Consider the following 16158-nt stretch of genomic DNA (forward strand, 5'->3'; position numbering starts at 1 on the left):
GAATAAGATGGGGGGAGGGTCTGTGGAGGGAGTTGTAAGGGAAGATTCTAGTTCCAGGGTCAACTATGACCCCTGGTGGGTCAGTGTGGGTTACAGGTGCAAAGCCGCTTCTGGGGCTGGCCCTGGCCTGTTGCTGTAAAGAGAGCTCAGATGTGCCCTTGAACCCCAGCTGTGGAGTTGTGGGTGGCTCCCTCAGCCCTCAGCCCTCAGCCTCCTCCGGTGCCCAGGCGTGGTGCACCTGTCTCCGGGAGGAGGTGAGCGTGGAAGAGGGAGTGAGGAAAAGCTCTAGCCAGTGGGGGCAGCGTGGTCAGCGTTCCCGGCCCCGCCTCCCACTGTGTGGCTGCCATAGAACAGGACCAGCGCCTGGCCTTCTGGTCACCTCCAATTAGATGGGGCTTCTACTTTCAGAGATCATCCACGCATCCGTGCATTGTCCAGTCATTCACTCAGCCAGCTTTCCTGAGCATCTACTATGTGCCGGGTGCTGGGACCCAGAGCTGACGTCCACCCCCGTCCCTTGGTCTGGAAGAGTTTATTCACTCATTCACTCAACAACATGCACAGAGCTCTCCTGTGTGCTCTGGCTGGGCCGGGGGAGCGGGGGTCCGGGGGATCTGGGGGGAGGGAGCATGGCCGGCAGGGGTGGGGTGGGCGGGGTGGATGCGGCTCAGCCTGCACTTCCCCTGGGGTCACGCTTCTGGGAAGAGCAGGAACCCAGAGAAGATGCTGTTGGCCCCCTCCATGGCCAGCAGGTTGTTCTTGTCGTTGGTCTGCAGGTAGACTTCCTCACCCAGTTCCAGCTTGAGGACCACGCCGCCCGTGGTGACCTGGAAGGTGTTGTAGGAGTAGTCGCAGAAGGTGAGCACGTGCCGTGGCTTCTCCCGGCCCCGCAGGATGTTCATGCACAGGTTCCCGCGGGAGCTGGCGTGGTAGGTGAAATAGTAGAGGCCGGGCACGGAGCATCTGAACTTGCCGTTGCCAGGCTGGTAGCTGCGTTCCTCGTTGGTGATGACCTGCTCGAAGCGGATGGGCAGGTCACGGCGCGGGGAGGCGTGGGAGGTCCGCAGGGCCGAGAAGGCGATCTTCTGCGTGGCTTTGTAGTCGCCCGATTCACCCTTGGGGCCGGGGGCTCCGGGAGCTCCTGGGGCACCTTTAGGGCCAGCTGGGCCCTTGGGACCCACTTTTCCTGGATTCCCCGGAATCCCTGGGTCCCCCTTCTCTCCAAACTCGCCGTGGTCTCCAGCTAGTCCTGGGAGTCCTAGAAAAGCAGGCAGAAGAGAAATGAGAAGGTCAGAGGTCAACGGAGAGCAAAGGAAGGGGCCTGGGCTGCGACCTCGTGCAGGCCCCTGGTCTTCTCCCGTCTGTGAGGGTGGGGGGCAGGAGTTGGAGAGCCTGCGTGCAGCCCAGCGTTCTGCACTGGTCCGCCACTTGCCAGAATTGGGGGCTGAGGTCTCTGGGGAGGGAGGCGCACTGGGCCTCCCTGCACCCCAACTTGTACAGGCGCAAGCCTTGAGCAGGGATGATGGATTCCTGGCCTGCGTGCTATCCCTCTCCACTCCCACACCCGTGCAGATATCCTTAATCAATCACAGCATTCATTCATTCCTGCTGAACTCGGAGGCGGACTTCAGAAGCCTTCTCTCTCCACCACTCCAAGCAGCCCTTGGTTTAGCACAGCACAAAACAAAAACCTGTTTTCCAGAAAAGTGGCAGAGAGCAGTGCCCGAGAGCGTGGGCTCTGGACACAGACACAGACGCCTGTGCGTGTTCTGCCACCTCCGCCGTTACTGGTCGTGCGTCCTTGCACAGGGAGTCACATCGTCTGAGGCTCAGCTTCCTCATCTATTAAATGGGTGTGAGGGTGTTTGTGAGCATTCCATGAGCTCAGTGGGGGAGAGCGGCTAGCGCAGAAGCTGGCTCCACAATCCTCGGTTCAACGAATGAATAAGCGACGTTTTATACAAGGAGTTTTGCAGAGGGAGCGTCTCCTTGGAATGGCAGGACTTGCTGCCTGGATGCCATTTCACAGGTGAGGAGGTGCGACCCCAGAATGACCCCAGAGGCATATTCTAACCCAGGGCCGGGCGGCTACCTGGGTGCTCTCTCACTCTCCTGCTGGAGAGCCACGGTCTGGTCTCAGCCGGAACATTTGCTGGGCTGCCTTGGGCAGCTGGACACCAGCTTTCCTGTCTGTACAATGGGAATAGGAATTCGCTACTGGAAGATTTGTTGCAAGGGCTCCGTAGGTGGACGGGTTGGCAGGTGTTTTGCAATCTCATATGCAAGCAATGTGACTTGGGAGGGAGGAGATGGGGTCTGGCCAGAGAGACACTGGTGTGTTCCCGAGGCCTGCTGTACCTTTCTCTCCCTTTATCCCTGGGGTCCCAGGTTGGCCATCGGAGCCGGGTAACCCTGGGATGCCCGGGGTTCCAGGGATGGCTGGGTGCCCAGTGCAGCTGCTCTGAGCCTGGGAAGCATCAAGCAGACCCAGGAGCAGCAGTGGCAGCAGTGCCGGGACTCGGCCCCTTGGGCTCTTCATCACCACAGTCTCTGCTGCCTCCTGCAGGGGGAAAGAGGTGGGAGGTCACTACCAGGGCGACTCCTGTCATCCACCCACCCACCACAGCCATGCACCCACCCATGGACCTGTACGCCCATCCATCCACCCACCCCACCCATCTACCCACCCATAGACCCGCATACCCATCCATCAACCCACACCACCCATGTACCCATGCAACCACTTATCCATCCATCTATCCATCCATCTATCCATCCATCCATCCACCCGTCCATCCATCTGTCTGCCCATCCATCCATCCATCCATCCAACCATTTGTCCATCTACCCATCCAATCATTTGTCCACCCACTTATCCATCATCCATCCATCCATCCGTCCATCCATCAATCATTTGTCCATCCATCCATCCATCCATCCAAGCATCTATCTATCCATCCACCCATTCACCCACCCACCCATCTATGCAGGCATGCATGCACCCACCCATCCATGTGTTCACTGTTTCCTGTCCCCCAGACACTGAACTTGGTGCTGGGGACACAGTGACAAACAAGAGAGTTATGGTCCTGCCCTCGTGGTCCTGTGCCCCAGAAAGAGAAGTAGTCGTAGACTGAGCTTGGTGCTTGGAAAAGTCAGGGGAGGTGCTGCAGGCAGAGTCCCCGGGCTGGGGTGGGGGTGGCTAGTCTCAGGGGAAGTCCCCCACTGGGAGGGTCTCCTCCACAGGGGAGGCCTCTCTGTGAAGCCGTGTTTGGGCCGTCATCCGAAGGTGCGGGAAGGGCTGAAAGGCAAGAATGTTCCAGGAAGACGGAAGGGTGGGAGATAGCCCCAAGATGGGAGCTGCAGGGTCAGCAGCGAGGGGAGGGGCAGAGTGACGGCGGTGAGCCCGCAGGTGCAGCCAGGGGCTCTGAGCCCAGGACGCCTGCGCTGTCTCTGTAGTGGGCCACTCTGCCTCCACGGTTCAGAGAGGGCACTGAGGCTCCAGGGCGCCCGGCCACCTGCTCGGGGTCACACAGCAAGGAAAAAAGCAAGTGTCCCTGGCGGCATTCAAGACAACCTCTGTGGGCTGGGGGCTGTGCCCAGGTGCCTCTGAGAGCTGCGGCTCTGGCGAGAGCGTGGTGCCGGCCCCATCATCGCACAGAACCCAGCAGGAAGCCGGCGGCCCATGCTGGGCGGTCAGCCAAGCCAGCGCCCCAAACATCCACTCTCGAGGATGACCCTTGAGTCCGACTCTGAGCCTATGCTTTCTTCGATTGAGGCAACAGTCACACAAGGTAAAGTGACCAGGTTCAAGCGAACACTCGGTGACATTTAACGTGCTCACAGCATTGTGTCCCCGGCGCCCGCGTCTGCTTCCAAAACATTCTCATCACCCCCAGCTGAGACCCTGGGCAGGCAGCAGCTTCTCCCAACCCCCCGTCCCTAACCCCCTGACAACCGCCAGTCTGCTTCCTGGCTCCGGGGTGCTCTGATTCCGCGTATTTCACACGAGCGGAATCCTACAGGGTGGACGTTTGCTGATTCCTTTCGTTTAGTGTGATGTTCTCAAGGTCACCCCCGGCAGTGCTGGCGGGAGTCAGTGCGCCCCGCCTCCCTGCGCCTGCGCGGGGCTCCACGCGTGGGAGAGCAGGTTCTTGCTCATCGCTCCTCAGAGCCGGACATTCGGCACGGCCCCTGCCTTCGGCCACTGTGACTGTTGCTGCCATGAACACGCGTGTGCAAGGATTTGAGTGCCTGTTTGTAATTCGTTTGGGTGGACACCTAGGCATGGAATTCCCATTCTTATGGTAATTCTGTTTAACTTTTTGAGAAATTTTCAACCTAAATTAAAAAAAATTGTTGGAGAAACAGAGACAGCTACACACACACATGCACACACACATGCGCACACACACACAGAACTCCCATCCACTGGCCCACTCCCCAGACAGCCACAGTGACCTCAATCCAGGTCTCCCATGTGGGCGGCAGGAACCCAGGTACTTGCACGTCACAGCTGCCTCCAAGGGAAGTGGAGTCAGGAGCCGGAGCCGGAACTTGAACACAGCACTCCAACTGGGAGGCGGACACCCTCACCGACAACTGTGAGGGCCAGTGCTCCCCCCTGCCCCCCGCCCCCTCACTGACGTCTCTGCCAGGGCTACCTCCACCTGCGGTCTGCACCACCTCAGGGCTGAGCGTCTCGGCGCCTGCAGGGGGCGCCCGTTCCGCCTTGGCCGTGAGCCAACGTTCTCCAGCTCTCAGGACTGTGCCAACGTCTTTTTCCTCCAGGAAGCCTTCCCTCTTTACCCTCAGCCCACAGAGGCTGCGGCTAGTCCCTACTCTTAAAACGGGCGTTTGTTGAGGCACAGTGCCTTAAGCCGCCACGTGTGACACCAGCGTCCCTTCTTCCTGGGATGGCAGCAGGAAATGGCCCAAGCGTTTGGCCCCTGCCACCTGACCTGGGAGACCCTGGTGGAGTTCCTGGCTCCTGGGCTGGGCCTGGCTCTTCCCTGGCTGTTGTGGCATTTTTGGAGTGAACCAGCAGAGGGAAGCTGTCTCTCTGTCTCTCCCTCTATCGCTCTTTCAAATTAATTAATTAATTCTAAAAAGTGGGAATGTGGGTTGGTCCCTGCCCCGTCCCAGGACAGCCGTGGGATCCAGGCGGTACCGGGCTGGGCAGGGGCCGTGGAGACAAAGGTCACACCGATCCTGTGTGCCTGGGATTCCAGCCCACGTGAGCTGGATCTGAAAACTCGGCGTCAGGTGAAGAGGCCCCTGTCCCTGGTGGGTGAGATGCTGGTGTCAGGGCCGGGCGGTCTGATAGAAAGATGACTTTACGGGGTGAGCTGGGAGCAGTGCATGCTGGGGCCGTGGTCATGCTCAGAGAAGGTGACCTGCAACGGCTGTTCCTGTTGTCCACACGCAAATAGCCAGCAGGTAGCCAGCGATCGTGGTCACAAGCGAAGCAGCACCCCCAGGATTCAGAAGGGCATGGGAGAAGTCACTTCTCTCTGGCCACAGTTTACCCTCCTGTAAAATGGGACTAAGACGGATCTGTTCCTGGAAGGGTTGGCATGACAGAGCCTTGCATGTTGGAAATGTGTAATGAGCACGAGGCATTTTGTCCTTGTCCCCGTCAGCCAAGACTCCCGCGTGTGGGAGCCGGGAGGGAAGATGGCGGCTGGGGAGAGGGGCTCGCTCAGGGGGTGGCGAGCTCTGGCCAGTGGGGGCGCTGTTGGGCTGGAGAACAGGGTCCTGATGAGCCCGGCTCCTTGGGGAAGCTGGAGGCTGGGCTAGGGGAGCAGGGAGATCCCGATTCTAGCCCATTTCAGGGGCCACTGTGTCTGAAAACCCACCTGGCCTGGCCTCTCCGGCTGTGCCAGCCCCGCATGGACCCTTCCACCGTTTTGCAGCCCCCAGCTGGAGTCCAGCTGACCTGACCTGAACTCCCCTGCTGCTGCTGCACCAGGAGGAACAGGCCCCCGGGGCGGCGCCCGAGCCCGCGTCCCTCCTGGACCCACAGCTCCGCTGCTTACCACATTCTCTCCTTGCCAGGACCACGCCGAGCTCTCAGCTCACCGCCAGGGAGCAAGGGCAACAAGGCGTTGGGAAACAGGGCTGCTCGGAGGGGCCCGGGTTCTAATCCCACCGCCACCCTGGGTCACCGGCACAGTGGAGCAGGGCGTGCACTGGGCCCCCAGGGAGCTTGAGCTCCGGCAGCCCAGCAAGTTCTGACAGAGGTGGCCAGTGGCCCGCAGCTTGAGCCTGTGACCGCGGGGCCGTGTGCCAGAGGCCCCCACTTACCTGCCTGCAGGGTTAGACCAGCCATCTGCTCGGCAGAACACCCAGGCGAGGTGGCCAGGCCCATACTTTGGGAATCACCACCTCCCCGCCCCCAGGCTCTGAGCCCCCTCCTCACCTCACCTGGGAACCGGTGTCCGGCGAGGCCTCTGGGCTGGGCAGCAGTGGGGCCGGGAGCTCGGAGCCTGCTGCTCTCCGTCCAAAGCGGAAGTTCCATGGCCTGGGGACGGGAAGGGCTTTCCCCTGGGTGTCCCCTTCCGCTGTCCTCTTGCTGTCCCCTCGCCCTGCTGCCCTCAGGCAGTTTCAGATCCCATTTCTGCCTCCTGGAGGGGTTTACTGTAACTGCGGGTGGGGGGTGCCGAGTTGAGTTTCGTCGACTCAGCAGCTGTGGGGCACACAGGCTGTCCGGGGCGGGGCGGTGGGGGTGGGGGGCTCTGCCGCTGGTGGCTCTCCGGCCTCGTGATCTTGCACAGGGGACAGGGCCTTCCCAGTGGCGGGTGCTGTGGCTGCTGGGGTGCGGTTAGGGACCCTGATTCCTAGCCTGGCTCGGCTGCTTACTAGTTAAAGCTCTCAGCCGAGAGCAACCACGGGAGCCCCAGTTTTCTCTGCCATGTGGTGGGGCCACGATTGCACCTGCTGGACAGGTCCCACGGGCCCCTGGGAGGACCATGGATGGGCTCATGGAGGGGAAGGGGTGTGTGGGGGCGAGCGGGGAGGTGGGGGCCGTGTTCACCGTCAGCACCCCTCTCAGCCCAGGCTCCCGGTCTGAGCTCATCTCTGCCACTTCCTCCCCTTTCTGCACCTCTGCTCTTTCCCTGTTCTCAGAAAATAATCTAATAAAGCATTTGAAATGTGCTCATTACTTATTTATGCCCCTGCCGCTGCCTCCAGCCGGGCTTGAAGCTGGCGACAATAGTAGGCACAGGCAGGGGCCTGTTGCTAGCCGATCCAGGGATGAGGCCGGCTTAGGGCTGGACGGGGGCTTGGAGGACACCTCACCCAGCCTCCTCTTTTGACATGTGGGGCAACAGAGGCCTGGAGAGGCCAGTCTTCATCGGCACATGCTGATCGTTAGCTTGGAGACAGAGCGCGGAGTGGGTGAGCTGCAGCCCCGGTCCCCACGGGGGGACGCCGGTGTTTAACATTAGATGACGCTAGGTTTATTGCTCTTGTAATAAATGTCGCAAGAAAGAAGCGATCGCTGGCGCACACACTCCGTGGAAGGGGCAGGTGCAGGGTTGGAAGGCTGGCATAGTGAGCACTCCCCCCGCCCCAGGAGCAGCCCAGGCAGAGTCACCCCCAAGCACTGGGAGCTGGGGGTGTGGGAGGCCTCTTGACGTCTGTGTTTGGAGATTAAAAGAAAAAAATGTCACAGAGCTGGCGGATGCTGATTGGTGGGAGTTTAGCGCTGACTGCACAAGGTGATAGCGAAGGAAAGGGCTCCGGGCTCAGCCACCTGCAGACCCAAAGGGAGCCAGAGGGGGTGAAGAGGAGAAACAGGCGGGTTCTCAGCGGGAAGCGGGGAGTGGGGGTGGGGAATGGAGGCTGCAGGTGCAGGCCCCATCTGAGGACCCCCCCCCACGTGGGCGGGGTCTCCAATTCCTCCACCACAGACGGCAGGGGGGAAACCTGGCGGGGAGGCTCAGAACAGGACGCAGCGAGGGGGCCAAGCCTGGGCTTTAGAATTGGCTACATCCAAGTTGGAGCTGCAGCCCTGCTGGCCGCAGGCCTTGGTCTCCTCGTGCCTAAATGGGAGGCATGGGCACCTGTCTCCTGTAACCCGCAGGTCAGGGCCCCCTTGGCTGGCCGGCCCCTGCTGGCAGGTGTCCAACACAAGCGCTGACACTGCGTTCCTGATGTGAAGAAAGGAAGTCATGGAGCCTGGGCTCTCAGGGGTCCCTGGGCCTTGGCCCCCTGGGTGGGAGCCGCTGGTCTCTGGGCTGTGCTAAGGGGGGCCCTCTCCCTGCAGACGGCGGGCAAAGACCTGAACCCCTCAGCTCCCTGCATCACGGACTCCTCCCAGCCTGAGGATCTGGTCCTGGCGGGGCCCCTCCGCAGCCCCCTAACCCGCCCTAACCCCATCCCCCCGCTGCCCCCTGCATGGCGGGCCAGCTGGTGCCCTCAAAAGGCCTATCTCTGCCGACAAAGGGACGACAACAGGAAGCAGCCATGGAAAATAAAGAAGCCGCTGCTTCCCGGGCACGGGGTTCTGATCTGACGCTGCGGCTACACAAGCGCGGTATTGATTTTGTAAACCAAAGCGACATGAGAGGCCCATGTGGCCTTGCGGGGCCAGCGAGCAGGTGGGCAGCTGAGCGGCGGACGCCGGGGGAGCTGCGGAGGCTGTGCCCGGTGCCCTGTGCCCTGCCCGGCCAGAGGCGCCCGGGCTCCGTGAGCAGGCTGGGGCCCTGGCTCTCGACACCTGCTCTCCCTCGGCGTGGCGCTCTCTCTCTCTCTCTCTCTCTCTTGCCCTCCTGCGGGCTGGCCAGCATCAGAGGGGCCCCGACCACACGGAAGCACTCGCTGGAGCCCCTGCTCTGACAGCCCCCGTCCCCGGCCAGGGCCTCCGGGAACCACACTGAGAAGTCAGACCCGTGGACCAGCCCCTCCCAGGCTCCCTCCGTGCTCTGCGCGGGCATCCCAAGCCTGTGCAGGAGTCATGCCTTTTATCTTTTTGCACCTGAGCCAGCGAACAGAGGCCTCCCTGGGCCGCAGAGGCCATGGCAGCTGGGCCCAGCTGGGCCCCATCGATAGCCTCAGAGCCAAAACTCGGGGGCTTGTGGGCAGCCGCGGATTTAGACGAACTCCTGGGGCCCCCAGAATCTGCGAGCTACTCTGGGGTGTCAGAAGGGTGGAGGCCAATTCTCTGTCTTGTGCCCCCGTCCCCTCATGCCCACCTCAGAGCGTGGCGATGACTGTTAAACGAGTTACTATAAGTGAAGCACTTAGCATAGTGCCTAGTGTATCGTCAGTGCTCAATAGGTCTTAGCTACTATGACTTATTAAAACAAGATTTATTTTGAAAGGCAGAACAACAGAGAGAAAGAAAAAGGGGGAGAGACAGAGAGGCAGAGAGAACTCTTCCATCCGCTGGTGTACTTCCCAAGTGGCCACAACAGCCAGGGCTGGTCCAAGCCGAAGTCAGGAACCCGAAACTCCATCCAGGTTGCCGCGTGGGTGCAGGGTGCCAGGCACTTGGGGCATCTTCCACTGCTTTCCCAGGTGCATTAGCAGGAGGCTGGATTGGAAGTGGAGCAGCCGGGACTCGAACCAGCGCTCTGATACGGGATGCCAGTGGCGAGGCAGGCGTGGTCTGTGGGAGGCCTCTTTACAACTTTTTTATCCATTTGCTCTGTCTTTAGTGGTTCATTCGCCCATTCATCCGTTCATCCAGCCCATCCGCTTTGTCTGCCTGAGCCTACTGAGTCCACACCCGGTCCGTGGCAAATGCACCCAAAATCCAGCATCGGCCCGGAGACAGCACGCGCTCACGCGAACCTGGGAGCTCAGTGCTTTTATGGACAGCAAACAAGGGACGGCAGCCAGCCCTGGGGACCAGCAAGACGCCCCAAGTCCAGCCCCGCAGACAAGAGTGGCCGAGGCCACGCTAAAGCTGCAGCATCCAAGGAACGGACAGTGAGGAACCAGCCAGGCATGTTTACCAATTTATTTGTTTCTATTTCACCCTGCTTTTCAAGATCTGAAAAAAGCCACTGAGGGTACCAGAAGGTATTGGGTACAAAGAGTGAATTCAGAGACAGAACTCCTAGGACAGGGGATCAAGGCGGGCTTCCTGGAGGAGGAGTTCATCAGGTGGGGACAAAGGCCTGGGCAAGGCTGCAGGCAGCTGAGGGAGAGGACAGCTGTGCCCCTAGTCGGGGAAGAGCAGGAAGCCGGAGAAGACGCTGTCGGAGCCCTCGGTGCCCACCATGCCGTTGTAGTCATTGACGCCCAGCCATACCTCATCGCCCACCTGCAGCCGCAGCAGCACCCCGCCCGAGCTGACCTGCTTGGTGTTGGCCATGTGGTCGCAGAAGGCCGTCACCCTGGCCCCGTTGTGGTACAGCTGCACGCACAGGTTGGCCGTGTGTGATGTGTGGTGGACAAAGTAATAGAGGCCGGGCACTTTGCAGGTGAACTTGCCGGTGCTCGTGTCATAATCGCCTTGAGGGTTGGTGATGGCCGTGTTGAACCTGACCAGGCTGTTGGACTCCGGGAACTGGGCGGTCTGCCGAGTGACCGTGAATACCGACTGGTGCTTCTGCTTGTACCTGCCCTCCACGCCCGGCTCCCCAGGGGGGCCCCTGTGGCCAGGGTCCCCCGGCGGCCCCGAGCTTCCCATGGGGCCATTTTTCCCGGGGTGGCCAGGTGTGCCCGGTTCTCCTTTCTGACCCTTGGGTCCTCGTGTCCCCGGTATGGCTGGGATTCCTAGGTAGAGAGAGAAGGCAGGAAGGCGGTGAGGGGCAGGGCACAGGCGAGAGGGATCCTAGGGTGTCTTCCTCAGGTCACACCGCAGTGTGTGGTCTCTGGAATCTTATCGGGCCGAGGGGTGCAGGAGCAAGGCTGTAGCTCAAGGTGAGGGAGGTCCTGCCTCCCCCACAGGCTTGACCTCTGACCTCGCCTCTTGGCCTCAGCTCCCCCATTTGTCACAGAGAAAGTAGGCTAAGACGGGAGTGGGGGGGACCCCAGGTGGCGGCACCAAGTGAGAGCCCCGGCGGGGGGGGGGGGCGGGGCGGTGGTCAGCCTAAAGTCCAGGCTCCACCCGAATCCCAAGACGGCTTGCGATTCCTAGGAACCCCGACGAGCCCGCGGCGGCCCCTGCGAGGCCTCTGGCCTGATTCTGCTTTGTAATCTGTGCGAATTTGTATTTGGAAATGATGGTGGCTTCCCAGGAACTTGGCGGGAGTAGAGAGACTGGGTTTCCCCCGCTGGCCCGTCTCGCGTGTCACTAACAGACAAATCGGAACCGGGGCACCGACATTCTCGCAGTCCACGGAGCTCGCGCCGGTTTTGCACGCTTGTGTGTGTGCACGTGTTTGTGCATGTGTGTGCACACGCATGTGTACACGTGTGCTCCCAAACAGGGTTTTATCCCGTGTAGGTTTCCACACCCCCCACCGGCCCTGAACCAAGTCTCAGCCGTTTTGCCTTGTTTTTTGTCACGAGGTCCCTTGACATTTCCCGAACCGCAGAGCCCCAGGAAACCCACACCCGCACACCTGGGCCGGCTCCGCCCCTGCCAGCGTTGGCTCATGGGAAAGCTTGTGGGGAGACCGTGGGAGCCACCGGCCGGTCTGGCTCAACTTCCCTGATGTTACAGAGAAGGAAGCTGAGGCCAGAGACGGCCCCAGGCCACAGCCGGTGTGGAGTGGAGTCGGGACTCGAACACGAGTCTGTCTGAATCCTGGATGAACTGATGAACTGAGCCTCTGTTCAAACCACACCCATCTCTTAAGGTTTGATGCTACTTTCTTCTTCCAGAAAGCCCTCCTTGACCACCCCACCGGCCCTCGGGCTGGATGTGTGTGCAACCCCGTCGGGGACAGACCCCGTGTGACTTGTGAGCGTTGAGTCCCACTGTCAGGTGGGACCTGGGCTGCCGGTCAGCTGAGCCTGAGCAGGCGACCTCCCCTCTGAGCCCAGGACGGAAGAGACCCTGAGAGTCTCTGGGAGACAAGCAGGAGAGAGCACTGGGGTCGCAGAAGCATCCGGCGACCCTGGCCCTGCTCCTGGCTCCCACCCATCATGGCGCTGTCAAGCAGTGGACAGGAGGGGGCAGTGAGCAGGAGAGGAGAGGACAGTGGAGGGCAGAGGTGCACAGGATTCCACTGTGCGGCTTCGGACAAGCTGCTTAACCTCTCTGAGCCCAGGCTTTGACACTGGCCAAGTGAGGGGGAATCGATCCCGGCGGGACTTGGCCTCAGAGCAGGGCACAGGGTTGCCACCTCCGTGGGGTGAGTGCACGCAGAGCCCTGTGCAGGCTAGCCGAGGCTTCTTCCTGGTCCCGGCCGCCCGGCAGGTGCTCAGCCCGCTCCCTGGCACAGTTGAGGAAGAGGAGATGCCGAGAGGTGGGGCTCTGAGGACAGAGGAGGCGACGGCCATGGGGTGGCAGCTGTGGCAGGAGGCAGCACGCTTCCTGCCTTAAATGGCTGAGCCCCGGCCTCCACGCCAGCCCCGGACGGATCCGTGCCCCTGCCCCTGCCCCCAGCAGACTCACCTGGCTCGCCCTTGGGCCCTGGCAGCCCATCGTGCCCGTCCTTTCCAGGGGTCCCGGGCAGGCCTGGCATCCCCGGGATGCCGTAGCAGTCTGCACTGGCCTGGCTTCCGAGTGGCAAGGCCAGCAGGAGCAGCAGCAGGTGCAGCCCAAGCGGGGACTGGGAGCCGAGCCCCACATCCATGCTGGGGAGGGAGTGATAGGGAAGGCATGGAGACAGCCCACCCGGCCTCGCTCCCCGGGTGCCCTGCTCGTCCTCGGACCCACCCCATGGCCCCCACCCCAGCCCCCTTGGGACCCGCCAACCAAGCCGTCCCTGGTGCCATGCTTCAGAAGCTGGCATTGGGTGTCCCCTGGGTGGAGGCCCCTCCTCACCTGGGTGGGGGGCCTCCGGCCGGCTCACCGAGCTGTCCTCAGACCTGTGTCCCCTCTCCCAGGCAGGAAGACTCCGTGTCAGGGTGGCCGGAACCCGGATTGCCCAGGGCAGGGCTGGGCGGCCCCCGCCCCGCCCCTCGCCCCACTTCCCACATCCCCTTTCTCAGAATTTGTCCTGACTCCACACTTTCTTTCGGGTGCTGAGCCAGGCTGACCCCAGCGACACCCTGTGCCCCTCCCTGTTCTTGCCTGGCCACAGGGATGGGAATGAAGAAATGGCCGCTGCCAGCAAGGGCGGCTGTGTGTGTGCACGTGCGTGTAAGCCCCCAGGCCACAGCCCTGTGTGAGGCTCAGTTGTTTCCCTGCGTCCTAGGAGGAAGTTGTAAACCCCCCCCCCCACCCCCTGGTAAGACGAGAAAACCCATCCGTGAGACGGGAGCCCGAGACAGGAGCCCTGGCCGGGAGCCACGTGCTGCCCGGCCTCTCGGAGTCCAAAGCCTCGCTCTGACCCCTCTGCTCTGCTGTCCCCAGGAACAAGCCTCGTGTGCACCTGCCGATCAGGAGGACCAGGGCTTGGAGACGTCCATGTCCCATCCCAGGTGCCACACGCGGGGACGGGCGTCCCGGAGGGGCCAGCTGTGCGGTGGCTCCAGGCTGCTCAGAGCAGTCAGCAGCCTTGGCCTCCCCTCCCAGCCCTGCTGCTCACTTGTCTCCTTTAGCGAATCATTGGCTCTCCAGGCCTCAGTCTTTCCTTCTGTCTACGGGGCAGGCTTTGAGCTTTGGTGCTTCTTCCTACACTGGGGCCCTGTCTCTCTGCTGATCTCACCTTTTCCGTCATCGCTGCCTTCCCCAGCTAATCCCCGAGCACCCCGACCTCTGCTCTTGGAGCCTGTTTTTCTGGTGAGGAGGTGCCAGTCCCTGCCAGGCTGGCAGAGCTGAGAGACCCTCTCTCCTCTCCTGCCTCTCAGATGGGATTGCAGGGAGAAGAGGGGCCCAGCCTCCCCCCATTCCTGCCGCCTGTGTGACTCCTGGGGAGCGGTTCTGTGGCCCTGAGCTTGAACCTGGATCCCTCCTCCACATGACCCGCGGCAGTGCATCCTGCAGGCACAATGCCCAGCTCCGTGCAGGCGCCAGCTGGAGTCCAGCGCTCAGCGCCTGCCTCGCTGAGTGGCGACCCCGACTGTCCCCGACAGTCCCTGCGGTGTGAGGGCTGTGGAGCGTCGGGCGAGGCCCTGGGCGGCTGGGGGCCGGGGGAAGCAGATGGGACAGATGCGCATCACGCAGGCAGGGGCCGCCCAGCCCACGCACCGGCTCCCATCCTCTGTCCTCATGGCTGTTGCGCCTGGCTCTGGCTTGTCCAGCAGGTGGCAGCCTCGGCCCACGCTCAGCCGTCCTGCCCGGTCCGGGCTGGGGCTGGGGCTGAGATCTGCCTGGGGGAGGGGCAGGCGAGGCCCTTCCGTGGCCTGACTCGGGGACCCCCGTTTGCCCCGACGTTTTCTTCGAGTCGCATGGCAGTGAAGGAGCTCCCTGGGGACTGCCCGGCCAGGCTCCCGTCTCGCCGGCTCCTCCCGCAGGGATCCTGGGCGAGCAGCTCCTTCCTCAGAGCCTCAGTGTCCTCCTGTGTTTGGTGGGGACCCGAGGGTCACCGGCTCGGAGAAGTGGCCCAAAGACAGGCAGGCGCGGGCGCAGCCCCCCTGGAGTGGGCGCAGGGCCGCAGGGATCCCCAGGTGTGTGCTGGGGGGGGGTAGGGGAGGCTGGAGCTGGGTGCAGGGCTGTGGCCCGAGGTCCGGGACTCTGAGGATGGCCCCGTGTGGGCGCAGGCGTGAGGAGGTCAGCATCGGGGGAGCACGAGCGCTTCTTAGAAAGCAGATTTATTTACTTATTTGAAAGGCAGAGTTAGAGAGACAGAGACAGAAGGAGAGGTCTTCCGTCAGCTGGTTCAGCCCCAGATGGCTGAGCTGGGCAGAAGTCAAGGCCAAGAGCTGCATCCGGGTCTCCCACGGGAACATGAGCGTGTCTAAGGCCATGCACGTGGCAGGTGAGGGGACTGCACCCCTGGGTTTGAGTGTGTTTGGGGGGACTTCAGAGGGGTCGCGGGTGTTCTCCGGATGTCTGGTGCTGAGGGTGCTGGGACAACAGCTTGGGCACCCCCAGTGTGTGTGTAGGGGGAGGGGGTTGGTGTGAGCCCAGAGAGGCATCACTCAGCGCATGCGTGTGTGTGATTGTAGTGTGTGCACGTGAGTCAGTGTAATGTATGCATGTGTGTGTGTGTGTGGTGTGTGCGGTGTATGTATGTGTGTGTATGCGTGGCTGAAGCACACATGTGCGTATCTGGTATCACCCATGGCATATGCATGGATGTGACTGATGGACACATGCACGCTCTGTGTGCATGTATGCACATGTGTGTGGCTGTTGTGGATACATGCAGCGCACATGCATGACTGTGATGTACTCATGTGTGTCTGTGGTGTGTGCATGTGTGATCTTGTGTGTGGCTGTGATGTGTGTGTGACATACACGTGTGTGTGCTGTGTGACTGATGTGTGCACGCATGTGCACATGTGTTCATGTGTTCACAGCACAAGGACCCAAGCAGCTTCCTCTGAGAAGACACACAGGGCCCTGGACCGCGACGAGGGTGACGTCCTGGCCTCCTCCCCTCCCCTACGCCCCAGGCACGCGTGCTGGGGGCGTTCCTTCTGAGCAGCCCCTGCAGGGGACTGCGGAGGGAGGGGGGGCCTGGGGCAGCACCACCTCCGTGCCTGCTGGGCAGAGTCCAGGGCTGGGCTCAGGCCCCCAGGCCGCAGGGAGGGTGCTGGGCGCTCCTGGGCCAAACACTTCCTCTCTCTGATTCCTGGACCCACCTTCCTGGCCCGGGGCTAGAGTCGCACCTGTGTGATTCCTGGGTGCAGCTGTGGGGGTGGGGTGGTAAACACCGGAAGGAGTGTGTTCACCAGTAGGCATGGGGTCCCAGCTCCTCCCCTTAGATACTGGCCTGGCGCCTGGCGCCTCGGGCCTCCAGCCTCCCCCGGCCTCAGTTTCACCATCTGCAAAATGGGCCTCCAATTCCTACCTCAGGGCTGGGGTGTAAACACAAGACAGCCCAAACTCCCGCGGGCTCCGGGGAGCCCCGCACCCGTCCCAGTGCTCTTCTATGGAGGCCACCCTCGGAGGTGGGCGCTACCAACAGTCCCATTTTACAGAGGTGCAAACTGAGACCACAGAGTGACAGGCGTCAGGGTGCAGGGGGACCCGAGCCTGCT

At 61.9% G+C, this 16158-nt stretch overlaps 2 protein-coding genes across 3 annotated transcripts; both read right to left on the reverse strand.

The window, feature by feature from the left end:
• Positions 1–517: 517 nt before the first annotated feature.
• Positions 518–6469, reverse strand: C1QB (complement C1q B chain). 2 transcript variants are annotated; one of them, XM_051856705.3, is made up of 3 exons: positions 6427–6469; positions 2359–2560; positions 518–1258 (listed from the first exon to the last, which is right to left on the reverse strand). In XM_051856705.3, the coding sequence occupies exons 2-3, from the start codon at positions 2537–2539 to the stop codon at positions 690–692; spliced, it is 750 nt and encodes a 249-aa protein (XP_051712665.1). In that variant the 5' UTR covers positions 2540–2560; positions 6427–6469; the 3' UTR covers positions 518–689. The 2 variants fall into 2 exon arrangements, with proteins under 2 accessions (XP_051712665.1, XP_089155321.1); XM_089299195.1 differs by having other exon boundaries at positions 6422–6469.
• Positions 6470–9955: 3486 nt separating this feature from the next.
• Positions 9956–12972, reverse strand: C1QC (complement C1q C chain). Its single transcript, XM_070079121.2, has 3 exons — positions 12893–12972; positions 12521–12702; positions 9956–10731 (listed from the first exon to the last, which is right to left on the reverse strand). Exons 2-3 carry the CDS (start codon positions 12699–12701, stop codon positions 10175–10177), a joined length of 738 nt encoding a protein of 245 aa, XP_069935222.1. The 5' UTR covers position 12702; positions 12893–12972; the 3' UTR covers positions 9956–10174.
• Between the last annotated feature and the right edge of the window lie 3186 nt (positions 12973–16158).

This window comes from Oryctolagus cuniculus, chromosome 7, assembly GCF_051225735.1.
Source record: "Oryctolagus cuniculus isolate XC-2025 breed Fujian yellow rabbit chromosome 7, ASM5122573v1, whole genome shotgun sequence".
NCBI lineage: Eukaryota > Metazoa > Chordata > Mammalia > Lagomorpha > Leporidae > Oryctolagus > Oryctolagus cuniculus.